A 14843-nucleotide genomic window follows, 5' to 3' on the forward strand; every position below is an offset into this window, starting at 1 on the left:
GTTCACAGAAGGAGCTCTGCAAGGGAATAAGGTAAATAAATTGATGTTATAGAGAAAAATGAGCAGACCATTTGTAATAGGTGGCTAATTTCAGCATTAATTGCTCCTTGGTAATTACCGAATGATTGCTGATTCTGTTTTCTTACATGATATATGAAGTTCGAAAAAGCACATTAAAAAAGAGAATAAACATTCAAGACCTAGAATTTAACAGGAAAAAAACAGAGGGAAAGGGAAGGGAAAGTGGCCAGCTGAGAGAATACAGAGGGAAAACGAGGGAAGTGTCTATGGTTACAGCCAGATTCCAGCCCTTAGCGATTTCCTATTATCAATCATTTGTTAACTAAAACTTACACTAAGACATTTAAAAAAAAAAAAAAAGACTCAGAAAATTTTAAATTTTAATGGGTTGGAATCAAATGTGCATAAGCTTTGCAGCATACATTGTTATTGTTAATATTATTTTAAAAATTTTATCTTTTCTTACCTTTTTATACATCTGCATCCCTGGTCTACATAGTGAAGTATAAGTTGGAACTATAGACTGGGCTTTGAGTAGAACTTTGTTATTACTCATTGCTGAAACCTCAGAGGACAGTCATATATTGCCCCATCGCCATCCTCAAAAGTTCCCCAGCTACAATACACAAATAGCCCATTAGAGTTACCCTCCTGGGGCAGGAGCTCGGAGAATCTCTCCTGTCCCTTCCCAACAGCGAAAGACGCAGTGTCTTCAGTGGTTCAGAGCAAAGGCTTTGGAATCAAATGAACCTGGATTCGAATTCATCCAGGACAGGTTACTGACTCTGAGTTTGTGTTTCTTCCCCTACACGGTGAGCATATGCGTTGGGCCATCGTGAGGCCCACATGCAGAAAGGCGCCCACATGCAGAAAGGCAAGGTGGATCCCAGTAAGACCTCAGTGAATGTTCCTGCCTTACTAATGGCTCCGGCATACCTGCCCTCCCTGTTCTGGGAATACTGCTCTCAACAAGGTGGGGATTTTTGAATCATTTCATGGAGCTGATATTCCAGTTAGAGAGAACACAATAAGCAAGTGAGAATCCAATGATGGATGAGTCCTCTGAAGGAACTGATGCAGGGTGAAGGGAGAGGAAGTGACTTCAGACAGGAATGTCAGGGAGGGCCTCTCTGAGCTGATCCCTGAGTGACAAAAAGGAACCAAACTTGAAAAATGGGATAAAGGGTGTCCCAGGTGGAGGGCAGCAAGTGCACAGGCCCTGAAGGGGGGAACGTGGTTGGCATGTGAGAGGCGGGGAAAGAAGGCCAGCAAGCCTGAACAGTGAGCAAGAGGGAGATGGCAGGGATGAGGTCACCCAGGTAGGTGGAGCCAATTCAGGGAGGGTCTTGGAGGTCAGGGTAAGACATCTGGATTTTATTTTAACTCTAAATAGAAGCTATTGTAGGATTTCAACCAGGAAGATGATGATCTGCTGCGACCTTTCAGACAGTCTCTGATGGCTGTGAGGAGGTTAGACAAGGAGGAGAGGGATTTGTGGGGAGACTCTTGTGGACTCTGGGTGAGAGATGATGGCATCTTGGAGTAGTGAAGCAGTGGAGATTGGGAAGTGAGCTTAGATCTATTTTAGAGATAGGATCAGAAGAACATGCTGGTGGATTACATATAGGGTGGGGTGAGGAAAGGATGGATATCGAGGATAATTATGTTTTGGCCCCTCTGGGCAGTGGTGCATTTTCTGAGATGGGAATGACCAACTGGGAGAGGAATGGATTTGGGAACGGAAGTCAGGAGTTGGCTTTGGATGAGTTCAGCCTGAGAATCCTGCTAGTTATCCCTGTAGAGGTGTCGGGTATACAGTTGGCCATGGGTCTATCACTCTGGAGACAGAAGTCAGCTTTCTGTAATCTTTCAGAACCTTGGCTGTGATAAGCAAGACCAAGTGGGGATGATTTCTCAGCCCTGTCCTTTTCCAAATGTATGATTGTTTTTCCCCAACTCCTTCTCTATGCTAATGACCTGTCCCTCCCACCCTCCTCCTTAAATTCATCTTTCTTCCCTTGACACTGTTTTGGAAAACCCAAATCGGAGCTTTACTGCTGGCTTTGAGGATTAGATGTGAATACAGACAACCAAGAAGAACTCCTACAAGATGCTATCTGGGCCCGGGAGCACAGGTGCCTAAACAGAATTGTTTGACACTGTAAAGTGCTCATCCCTGTATCCTAAAGGTCCAGAGCTATTGAGCTGTGTCCCCCTCCTTCAACATGGTAGCACCCCTCTTAACTTGTCCTCTGTGTCAAGACCCTTTATGTAGAGACCAAGATTTGCCTACTAAAGAAGAGGTGAAATATTTTCTTTCTTGTCAAATGCTGAGTGCAGCCTCCATGCTTGGAGAGATGATAACTATGGGTGTGGTGTGTTCCCTGTCCTCTGGCAAACCTTTTTAAAACCTGTCCTTTCCAACCATGCCTCTAAGAGGAACCACGTAGGAGCATTGCTAGAGCAGCATCCCAAATGGGTCTCCTTAACTATGGTGCCTGATGGCTGAGAGAGGTGAACATAGGCCCTGCTCCCAGGTCTCAAACTAGGACAGAAACTCACAGCCTATTCCTTTGGGGCCCTGTTTCCCCTGGGATGGGAAAGGCTCTGGCCCAGGCCAGGAGGGTGGGGCAGGCAGGAGTGACAATGCATGCTAATTAGCACTATGCAGAGCTGTCATCAAGAACCCAGAAGCCACATAGGCCCAACCTGGTTTGGGGTCAGCACACCAAATTCAAACCAGCTGGCCTTTGTTTGGAAATCCTCTGGGTGCGTCCCGACCCTTTCTGGACAACAGAAAGGCTGGTATTTCCTTATCCTGAGCCCTGTTTTAGTCACTAAGAGATTCTATAAACTCTGGAGCTAGTGCTGAGATGGAGCTGGCCTCAGAGGCACACATACTCTCTTTAATTTGTTTGGCGAGTAGAAGCTGGTATGAGCCTAAGATCCTTATTTAGAGGCACAGGGAGGAAACAAGAATCTGTGTCCATCCCCTGCTTGAAATCCTTCCCTGACTACCTGTCTACAGGATAAAGTCTAAACTTTCCCAAGTTCTGTGTGACAGTCTTCCTGCCCATTTCTGTCATCTTATGTCATCCTGTCTCTACGCTCTCTCTACCAACTCCTTAACTCCAGCCATTCTGAGCTATTTTTAGGTCCTAGAAGGGGCCTGATTCTCTCTGATTCTGGGTCCTTATTTATACTCCTTGTTTTGCTGGACACTATCTTTAATCCCTCTTCCTTTGGCTAACTGGTCCTCATCCTTAAGGTTCCAGCTACACTGACCCTTGCTCAGGGTAACCACATTTGATTGGCCGTACCTGTTGTGTTTTAGCTTAATGTTGAATGTACCATTTTGTAATTGTTTACTCAGAACTGCCAGGCCCCAGGAGGGCAGGGGTCTTGCTCACCTTGTTAATCGCTGCTTCTTCAATGCTAAACACCAAGAAAACCTTCAATCAATGTGTGAATGAAGGGCTCACTCCAAGGGATCCAGGCCTGTGTTCAATTCACTCTTTCCCTTTTAACATCTCCTAACCCATAGCAAAGCTTATGTGACCCCGAACTCTTCATTAGTGCAAGAACATAGCAGTGCCCTGGAACTCAAGATCAAAATGGTGTACCCAATCATAAGACAACAGCATGCTGAGAATGTTTCTGTTGCTTAGAAATCATGTCTACCTGGCTGGGCGCAGTGGCTCACGCCTGTAATCCCAGCACTTTGGGAGGCCGAGGCAGGCAGATCACGAGGTCAGGAGATTGACACCGTCCTAGCTAACATGGTGAAACCCCGTCTCTACTAAAAATACAAAATATTAGCCGGGCATGGTGACGGACGCCTGTAGTCCCAGCTAGTCAGGGAGGCTGAGACAGAAGAATGGTGTGAACCTGGGAGGCGGAGCTTGCCATGAACCGAGATCATGCCACCGCACTCCAGCCTGGGTGAGAGAGCGAGACTCCATCTCAAAAAAAAAAAAAAAAAAGGCAGCGCTGGGGACCATATCATGATATGAGCTGAAATTTCAGCCTCAAACATACAAAGGGCAAAATTCAGAAGTAAAAGGGACAAATTAAGAGACTTACAAACCTGGACTCATCATCTGTATTTGCTACTTGATGCCTGAGAGAGCATAGGCAAAAAGTATATTCCCGTCTGCATCAGTTATCTTATCTTTAAAATGGGCACAGTCATCTGCACTTTAACGTGTTGTCACAAAGAAAAGGGACAACACTGATCAAGTGTTTAGCAAATTTCACGGCACTTAGCACTCAAAAATTAATCATAACTATTGTTATGTTTATAGAAATGAAATAGCCTTTAATTTTTGTGGCTCCTAGTTTTTCCCTTGGAAATAGACTCACAAAAGTGAAAAAATAAGGTTACAAAATATCATGTAGAAAGGACTCTCATTTCTGCCAGGGAATACACACACACACACACACACAATGTGTGTGTAAACATATACTCTGTGTGTGTATATATATGTATATATGAGGCTGGGTGGTGTGCATATAGAGTCTGGGAGGATATTCTCCAAAGAATTAACAGGAACTTCCTCTGGGAGATGAGTTTGTGGTTGATTTTAATTTTATTACGTTTGCTTGACTGTATTTTCTAACATGACCTTACTACTCATAAAGTAGGTGATGGGGGAGAGGAGCTATCGTTGAAAAGAAAAATGGGGGAGAGGAGCTAACATTGAAAAGAAAAAAGAAAGAAACTAGCTAGAGGGCAAGAAGGCGTGGCATACGCATATTCCCAGTTGCAGATCTTTCGGTCTGTTACTAAATTTGGCCCTCCTTTGGGTTTTGGCAGGATTTTTTACTCAGATCTCCACCTTGGCTGATGTGCAGGAGAATGTCATGGAATATCTTCATGTGCTCAGCCGGCCCAAAGTCATCGACCAGGAGCATGATGTGGTGTGGACCGAAGCTTACATCGACAGCACTGTGAGTCCACGGGGCCCTGGGAAAGAGGCTGAGCTTTACCCCCATCCCCAAATTGTGTTAATTCCAGAAAATAGCAACTGTATCACTTGTATTTTTTGGGTTCAGTGACACTTTTCTTGATTGTATATAGTGTTGATCACCTTGACAAGCAAAGTTGGTGAATAATCATAATGTACTAGAAAGTATGACATATACTTCAGAAAGGTAGCTGGTCTGTGCAAAAGAAATCACGTTTTGCTTGTGTCTTTTCTAGTTACTTCTATCCTGCTTTTTCACATGTGTTCAAATTCTGTCAGTGTAGCAATGATTACAAGCATTCTTAGATTCCGTCCTCACCATATGTGAGCCCTAGTCCTGGCAATGAATCTTTGTGTCTCAATTGGGAATGTAACCAAAGCTCAGCTCTAATAATGAATTGGGGCCACCATGGAGGCTGCAGTTGCATTTTCTTCCCATGCATAAGTGAGAATATGCTTGAATGGTGGTTCAGTAGGCACTCGATTGTTCTTTGAACTCTGGCCATGGTCCCATTCTAAAGCCGAATTCTAAGCATCAGATTCTGATGCCGAATTAGCTGAAAAGGAGGAGCTTTGCCAGTCATCAAGTAATGGCTCAATGGCCGGGTTTCTTATGTAATCTCAGGGTGATTTTTCATAGTGATAATGAGTCTGATGGGAGTGGTGTTTTTCATTTATTGATTGTAAATGTTCTTACAGGGCCTCTCTCCAGTCATTTTTGTTGGGATTAACATCACATTAATCACTGTAACCCAGACACAGCTGTCCTCCAGAGTGATCTCGATGGCTGTCATGGGTCAGCTTTTTCCTCCCTGGGCTCTCTCATTCCTGCTGCACTTCTGGCAGCTGCAGGCAAACTCAGGGCAGGAAAAGCATGTGGGAACTCATTTCAGGGGACACCATGACACAGGCCAGGCCACAGCAGCCTGCCCCGTCTCAGTCTTAAAGTATGCAATGCAGCCCTGGAAATATGAATGTATCTCCTTGTCAAAAAGGGAGACTCCTTCCCCAGGAAAAGTCATCTTGAATAAAGATGGATGTTGATCTGAAAAGCCTTCTCCGATGCCAGGGAGACTGTGAGCTTTTACCAGCTTGAGTCTGTCCTCAGTTTGGTTTTAAATCATGGAAACAAAATAAGCTGCCCCATTTATGTTGGCACCGTATTAACAATAGCAGCCATGGTGATAACTTCATCTCTTCTTATATGTTGTTGGGTAAGGCAGGAAAAATAGGAGTAAGGAGGAGGAGGAGTGTGGCTAGCTAGTATTAAAGTAACCAAATCACTCAGTGGTTTTGTGTACAAACCCCAAAGAGCCAGTTTGATCAGTCATTTTGTTTGTTTCATCAATTTAAAAAATATATAAGACACATTTTCTATAATTAAAACATGTGGTAGTAGCACCTGGATAGACAGATCAGTAGGGTAGAAGGTCCAACAAAATCAACTACATATAGGGATATAGTATATAATAGAAGTGGCGTCTCAGATCAGTGGGGCTAAGATGGGCTTTGTAACAGATGCTTTTGGGAAAATCAGATAGCCATTTAGAGAAAAATAGAATTAGTTCAGTCTTCACATCATACCCAAGGAAGAAATCCAAGTGGATCAGACGCCTAAATTGTAAAACATGAAACCGTAACAAGCACTAGAAGAAAACCTGGGTAAATTCCTTTGTGACCTGGATTCTGGGAAGACTTTCTAATAATGACTGCAAAATCTACAGGCAATAAGGAGAAAGATAAATAAGTTTGACTACTTAAAATAAGAATAACAACACAAAACTTTTGTAAGCCAAAACACATCATAAGCAAAGCCAAAAGACAAATGATAAAATAGGAGAAAATATTTGTGACATATAGCACACATTAAGAATTAATAATCTCTAATATATAAATAACTTTTTTTAAATTGAGGAGAACCCCCCAAAATTGCTATAGGAACAAAATGAGCAAAAAAACTGACAATTCACAAAAAAGAATAAAAAATGACTTTTAAACATAAGATGTACAACTTCATAATAAGAAAAATGCAAATTAAACTATAATGAGATACCATTTCTCACCCATCAGAGTGGCAAAAACTAAAAGCTTAACCATGCACTCTGTTGGTGAGGCTATGGGAAAAGGGACAGTCTTATTCACTGATTGTGGGAATGCAAAATGGGGCAATCTCTATGGAGGTTAATTTGCATTTACCCTTTGACCCAGCAAAATTCTAAGAATTCAGCCCTGTAGATGAACCTCTAACAGCACAAAAATATATATGCATACATTTGTTCATTGCAGAATAGCTTGTAATTTCAAAATATTGGAAGTTACTTCAATGCCCAAACATAGGAGATTGAATAGACTATGGTACCTACACCTAATGGAGTCAATATTAAAAGCAAGAATGAGAATGACCTGCATTAGTTGATAGAGAGTGGTTTGCAGAGTATACTTCTAAGTAAAATGAGCAAAATCATATATAGCATACTACTTTTTGCAAGAATTATATATGGCATACTACCTTTTATATAAGAAATGAAAAAAGAAGATAGATGTGTAATTACTTACTTTACAAAAAAAAAAAAAGCCAAAAACAAGAAACAGAATAAACCACAAACCAACAGAACTAGTTACCAACGGAACTATCATTCCCTTCCCAAGCCATCTCCTCTGCACCACCTCCCACATCTTGTTAGCATCCATTAGCAGACCTTTGCCCTACATCTTGTTAGGATGTGGGAGGTGGTGCAGGGCTTGGGGGAAAAATGACACACGTCTAAGTATACCTTTTTGCACAGTTTTGACTTTTGAAAGCATATTAATGTTCTATGTATTCAAAAATTAAACAAGACTGGGGGAAAATGAAAAGTGAATTCAAACAGAAGAAAATGAATCCAATAATATTTCAAGTGAATAACAAAATTTCTCAGAAAGGGAGAAAAAAAGCTTTAGACTATAGTAGTACACACAATATTAAATTTTGAACACAATACTTTCACTATCTACCCCTCAATCTAGGGAGGAAAAAAGAACTGCAAATAAATTCTAAACTCCATTTGGTGTCATTTGTGGTAAAATGGTTACAGCAATTCTGAAACTATTTCGTGAGTATGGTGGGATTGGGCAAATGTGTAAATGCTGAAGACAGGAGATCTGCCTATGGAATTAGACTTGATTGAAAAATCCCAACTCTGTCCTTCGAAAGGACCTGCAAGCAGTGGCACCCAAGTAGCAATGAGCCCATCCAGTACCCAGATTCTGACTTCTAAAAAACAATCCCCACTAAGAGGAGCCAGGGACCCTTAGAGTAATTGCTTATTCCAGGGCTGCAGCAGGGAAGGTACCAAATAGTAATAATGATGATGACTATAATAATGATAAGCCTGGCATATTTTATGCCAGAAACTAAGGAAGTGCTCAAAACAATTATGTGGTCATGTCAAAAGGACACAGGATCAGCATGAAGAGGCTCTCATTGGTCAAATCTGGGACAATTTGAGCCTCAAAATAAGGAATGACAATAATGGCTTGTAACTTGTTGAATAAAACAGAAATCCACGTGTCCTTATGGATAATAAATAACTAAACAAATCCCAAACAGATGAACCAGATAGGTAAGTAAGTGGGTGAGAAGGATCCAGTGTACGATGGAGTGCTGACTGGTAAATGAGGAGGGAGTGATGGAGTTGGAAAATCACTATTTTGCAACCATTTTGGTAAAGACCAGTTAGGGCAAAGGTCTATCAGTGGATGCTAAATCTAGGGGGAAAGTTTGATGATGAGCAGGGTATTTTTATGATCTCAAAATGCTTCCCTAGACTTTTCATTAGTCATGAGGGGGGAAAAGTAGCACCTGAACAGTGGGATACTATATACACTGTCTTAGTATACTATATATTGGATGAATCTCAGCAACATTTTGAGTAGGCCCTCAAAATTGGCATCACCAATGAGAAGCAGATAGACACTGCTGTGCCTGCAGAGAAAGACACATCACACTCATGTATTGTTTTGACCAGGGACACATAACCTGATGCTCATGGCAGATATAAGCTCATGAAGCAGATACAGCTTTGCATTAATATGATGTCTTGCTTTAGGTAATGTTCATCACTTAAATCGGTCGTTGTATTAGATTTGCTAATTACATACAGATATAGGAAGTTAGAGGGAGAACCCATTGCTACTCAGGCTTTTGCACTAAAGAACTTTTGTGACCACAGAGCCAAAGTAGATGGTCTGAGGCAGATCTGGGCATGTAGTTATAGAGGAAAGTCTCTGAAGTCTTTTGCTTTATCTTAAACATTTGCATAAAATTTACATTCTGTGCCATAGTCATTCTTATTTACTTTAAAATAAACTAATATTTCAAGTGGTCCATTGTTAAGTAAACTTTGTATGCCAAGATGACAAAGCTCATTTATTCTACTTCTTAAAGAACTCTTTGAGGTTCATAAAACTAAACCCACAGAATCAGGTTATCCCTAAAATGATAGCCAACATTGTTGCTATGCTTCCCAAGGTTCTGTTGCTGTATCTTTGCAAATTGCCCTGATAAATAGATCTCCTGGTAGAATGTTCTAAGGGTTCCTTCTCCTCTTCGTGGTGTTGAGCAACCTGTCAGGCCAGGAAGGATACTGGGGAGTCTCTCTTCCCCTTTCTTAGGTCTGCTGGGTGAAGAGAAGGCAGCTGCTGCTTCAACAGGTACTTTTTACCAGGAAGCAGCAGTTTCTTCCAGCTCTTCATCTGGACCTGGATTCTGCCAGGACACAAACAAACAACAACAACCAAAAAAACCCCATCATTTATACGGGATCAAAATATGATTCACATGGTGAACTCATCTGCAGAGTCTAAATTCTGAGATGCTCACCAACTGTGGAACCACCCAGAAGATCAAAGGGGAGATGAGCAATTTTGAATTCATGACTGTCCTGACACATCCAGGACAGTTCCAAGCCAGCATTACCCTAAGGTGACCCAGCTTGCAGTAATGAAAGAGACTAGACTTCAGGAGCACTTGGCATTAGGGCTGGTGATTGACTCCATTTTAGTAACCTGATGTTGTGTTGGTATTGGTAGTGCTGGAATTTTTTTTTTTTTTTATTTAAGCATAGTTATCATCTACCTTAGTTTATTTACTAAGGGCACTGGATTTAGATTAGAACAACATCCCAGGTTTGAGTTGCATGCCCTCTCCATATTCGCTCTGTGACTTTCAGCCAGTTACTTAGCCTCTTTAAGTATAGTTTTCCTCATTTCTAAGATAAGAATACGACCTGACCTGCCTTCCAGGGTTCACTCTAAGGATTAAATGTCTATGCATGGTGTGAATGCAATAAATACTATTTATTGTCATTTCCCAATTTTAGAAAACCTAGTGTGAGTGTACTTCCTGGGCTGAAGGAAGTTTTAAAAAAATACTGGATTCTCCTTTCTTTGAGCTGGGTCTCACATAGTAACTACAACATGATTGATACCATATTCATAATAGAACTTGGTAGTTAAGTATGATGAGTATCTTGGAAAACATTGTTTGTTTAAAGATACTCTTTAATTCTTTGGAATTCATTTGGCTGTAATTATGTGCTGTGAGCCAGGCACTAATGTCTGGGGGTTGGTGCCTGGGTCAGTGTCCCCAGAAAACATTGAGATTGTGCTGCACTAGCCAGGCAGAACCTTTCACCCCTAACACCCTTACTGAGGAGAGCCCTTGCTGAATTACACAAGGAAAGGGAAATATGGTAGCAGCCCTCTTCACCCTTTGCCCATTTGCCCCAAAAATACTTGCTGCTGACAGTTGTGGCTGCAGCGGGTAACCTGAGATAACTTTATCACGAAGTATCTCACTTTTATTATTATTTTTCTATAAATATTCTATAAGGAGAATGATGTCTTTTGTTTCTCAAAACATTCTGTTTTTAGTAGTGGTATTTATGTTTGCAAAATATAGTAATTCTTGATCGCTAAAAATGTCAAATCCTAGAGAATGTTGCATTCCTACACACGACGTTAACATCATTCTCGAACAGTTGTTGGCCGAAGATTCATTTGATGAATCTGATTTTTCCAAAATAAGCGATTCTGATGATTCAGACAATTCTGATGTTAGTTCTGTTTTAGAACTAATTCCAAGAACAGTTTTTATATTTTATTTTCACATTGAAAATCAGTCACATTTTCCTCAACCTCAAAACCGTGTTTATGCAAAATTAAATTAGTGCTGGCAGCGAGCTACACTTTTTTTTTTTCCTAAACGGGAAAAGGGTTAATTGGCCACAGCTTAAACTGGCTCAGTGTCAGTTAAGCACCCTTGAATGCAACCATTTGTGCGTGTCGCCCACAGCACCCTGGACATGTGATCTGGAAGGCCATTCTGGTGCACGAAGCATATGTCTGTTCCCCATGCTTGAGTTGCAAAAGCTTACTTGAAGTCAGTTGTCTTCATTCCCAAACCTATTGATGCCAGTGGTAATTTTATCATAATTGTATAAATGAATTAAATATTATTTAAACCAACACATTTTAAGTATGAAAAGAAAGTCATTGCTTCTATGAATCTGTAAATGAATGCCTTGGAAAGACTCTAAAGAAAGTTTCTAAAAAATTACCATTGTGCTGAATATGGGCAAAGCAACCATAAAAAACTCAGGAGGAAAAAAAACATCTTCCCTGCATTCAGAGAAAATTGATACTTAATTTTTCTTTCTTTCTTTCTATAGGGTAATTTTCCTTGATTTGTTTGTGTCATCCTTGGTTGATGTGGTGGATCTGAGGGCTGGGTTAGTGTCTGCTTTTTGTCTTATTGTCTCTTAGTGGCCTCGGGCAGCTGTGTACTCCAAGAAGGAGAACAGATCTTTCCAGACACAGAGAGGGGCCACTAATTGGTGTGTGAGCAGCTGTGATTTCCAGCTAGAAACAACCAACACACTCCCGTCATGTGGGTCAGCATCGCCTGTATGGCTCTGCTAGTTCTCTACTGCCCTTTAACAAATCAGCACAGTCAGTGGCTTTAAACAACACAAGTGTATCATCTCCAGGTTGCCATGGATCAAAAGTCTCAGCACAAGCTAGGTGGATCCTCAGCTCAGGCACTCACAAGGCTGCAAGGAAGTGTTGGCTGCACTGCAGGTCTCATCTGCAACTCAGGGGCCTCCTCTAAGCTCATTCAGCTTGTTGACAGAATTCAGTTCTGTGCCCTCATAGGACTGAGTTCCCATTTTCTTGCTTGCTGTCAGCTGGGGACCACTCCCAGCTCCCAGAGGCCACCCAAAGTTCCTTGCCACATGGCCCCTGTAGCCTGTCACACATGCTGTTTGTTTTCCTCCAGCCCAGCAAAAATACATCTCTCCAATGCTTCACCTTCCCTTAAAAGCTTCTTCCATTAAGTCAGGCTGACTCAGGATCATTTCTTTTTTAATTAACTCCAAGTCAATTGATTGGTAATCTAATTATATCAGGGATATCCCATCAGCTCACACTCAAGGAAAGGGAATTTGATGGGGCATGTACTTGGGGCAGAAATCTTGGGGGCTATTTTTGAGTCTTGCCTACCCCAATAGCCTCTGTCCATGCGCTGTGGTCTGAGAGGGAAAGATAATGCCGGAAGGATATGCAACCATATCTCCTGCAAGCTGTCAAGGGAAGGTTTTAGGATAGCTATGTCCATTCTTCATCATAACATTTCTACTTAGCACTGATGTTTCCCAGAGGAGCCTGGTTCTCTTTGTTATATTGCAGTCTGAAAGGAGCTGTGATTCCTTTAGGAATCAGAAGACCTGTGACCCTGCTGATGTATATTATTTCTACTAAATACTAAGGAAGTGGGTAAGTATTTGTTGATTATCTAGTACGTTTGGACACTTGTACCCAAAAGATGGCTTAATATGGTCTGACTCTTCTTTCTCTGTAATTATCTGGGTAGTTAAGGAAAAGGAATTCCTCTTTGCTTGACTCATCAGTTTTTGTGGCTGAAAACCCAGCAACAATACATATAATTATAAAACTGATTTAATGCTTAAATAAATAGCTTAAAGATGACCCATGAGTATGGTGCTTTCCCTATTATACATTGATTCATAGTTTAGGTTCTGGACAAGTTCAAGATAAAAGTTTAACTGTGAACAGAAGCTGAGTTTGGGTTCTTGCACATGAGAGCCAGCCATTGCATTTAACCAATTCTGGAATCAGAAACTGACAAAACTTCCTTTCAGGGCCCATTCTCCCTGCTTGTTGCTACCAGTCTGATTAAATATTCTGTTTCCTGCTTGGCTGTTCTGTTCAATTTGTTTTCCTGGTGAAACCCAAATAAATGACTTAATGTTAACAACATTAATTATGTTTAATCTAATAAGATCTCATGTATTAATTGACAAAACAGCAAACACCAGAGTTCTGAAATTCATAGGCCTCTCATCTGAATACAAGTCATGCATAGTCATTATCTCTTAGGTGCAGAGCAAAAAGTCATTAACAATGGAATTTGTTCCATTTTAAAAGCAAATGACTTGTGCTTTGGAGTTGGGTCTTAATCAGCTTGGGAATGCTATTCAACTTGCTGTGCAGGGTAGAACCAGTATCAAATCAAGGAAGCATCAGCAATCCTGATCAGCCCCTCCAGGGGAGTTTACACAGACCCACAGTGACACGCAGAAGGGAAGCAAAGAAATGTTTTAGAAACAGTGGGAATGTGACCATTTAAAATAATGAGAATTCATTATCAAGCCCTCTTGCCCCTCCTATTTGCTGGTAATGCAATTCAGTAGGCAATTTGTAGGAACTTTTCAAACCAATTTAGTTGCATTTGCAAATTGGACCTGTATCCCTCCTCCTCACCCCCCACTAAGTTCAACTTGGAGAAAACACTTTGCGTTTGATAAATAGCACATTTGTTTCAGTTTCCCATCTAGGAATGGCACCTAGGCCATTTAGGAGTCGTTTGGGTGATTAAGCTCTTACTCTTACTCTTACTGCCTAGAAGCAATTAAACAGGGTCAAAGCCATATTAAGGATGTTGTTGGGCTTGGAAATGGAATTTACAGTATTTTTCCAAGACACTGCTGCATATCAAAGAAGTTCAAATCGTCAAAACAAAGAGACACATGTAAAGAGAAACATAAACCATCCTGCTGGGTTGTGGAACAGAGAATGCCATCTGCATTACATGGCAAGGAGGAAACTGATTATGTTGGGACCTCTATTTCATAGCAGATGGGTTCATTAAATTTAATAGCCTCCAGAGCCTTTAGAAACCGTGTTAAAAACATGTGGAGCATGCTGTGACACTTCACTTCTGGCCCCACAGTCATTATAACTCTGGCACAGACTATAAATATTACAGTACTTTATTTCCATTGAAACAGATTACTATTATGAGTATTTTTTCCAGGAGATGTTAAAAATATGAGTGTATTCCTGATTTTTGGTACCACTTATATCCATCCAAATATTTTCCTCTTCCATTTGATTCTAGAGTTTTCTATTAAACAAATTTTTTTTTGGAGCTCAACCATGTTTTTTATTTTGAGTTGGTATTATAAAACTATGAATTGACGATATAAAAATATTATCTTTAGAAAAGATGTTGTAACACTCCATATGTATGACTGTCAACTAGTAGAAAAGCTTAGGGCTCAAAATGAAAATGATTTCTAGATTTCAGGTGTTTATTGTTGTTTCTACTTTTATGGATTAATGATTTGCATCTGTTGGTAATGAAAGACTAGCCGCTATCCTCTGCCATATACAAATGGATGGATAAGAGCATCTAGCCTGAATAATCATACAGCATGATAGATTATTCAGCACTCTTTGTTTACAAGTCACAGCTTCCAGTGCAAAGTGGCAGTGGTCAAAAAGGCAATTTGA

At 40.9% G+C, this 14843-nt stretch overlaps 1 protein-coding gene across 2 annotated transcripts in view; it reads left to right on the forward strand.

The window, feature by feature from the left end:
• The window catches only part of CACNA2D3 (calcium voltage-gated channel auxiliary subunit alpha2delta 3), a 753656-nt gene that overhangs the window by 444519 nt on the left and 294294 nt on the right, over positions 1–14843 (forward strand). For both annotated transcript variants that reach the window (XM_017852939.1, XM_017852941.1), the window contains exon 11: positions 4838–4971. In XM_017852939.1, the coding sequence (XP_017708428.1) occupies positions 4838–4971 (134 nt within the window). The remainder of the gene's footprint in view (positions 1–4837; positions 4972–14843) is intronic.

This window comes from Rhinopithecus bieti, unplaced genomic scaffold, assembly GCF_001698545.2.
Source record: "Rhinopithecus bieti isolate Rb0 unplaced genomic scaffold, ASM169854v2 scaffold_35730, whole genome shotgun sequence".
Lineage (NCBI taxonomy): Eukaryota > Metazoa > Chordata > Mammalia > Primates > Cercopithecidae > Rhinopithecus > Rhinopithecus bieti.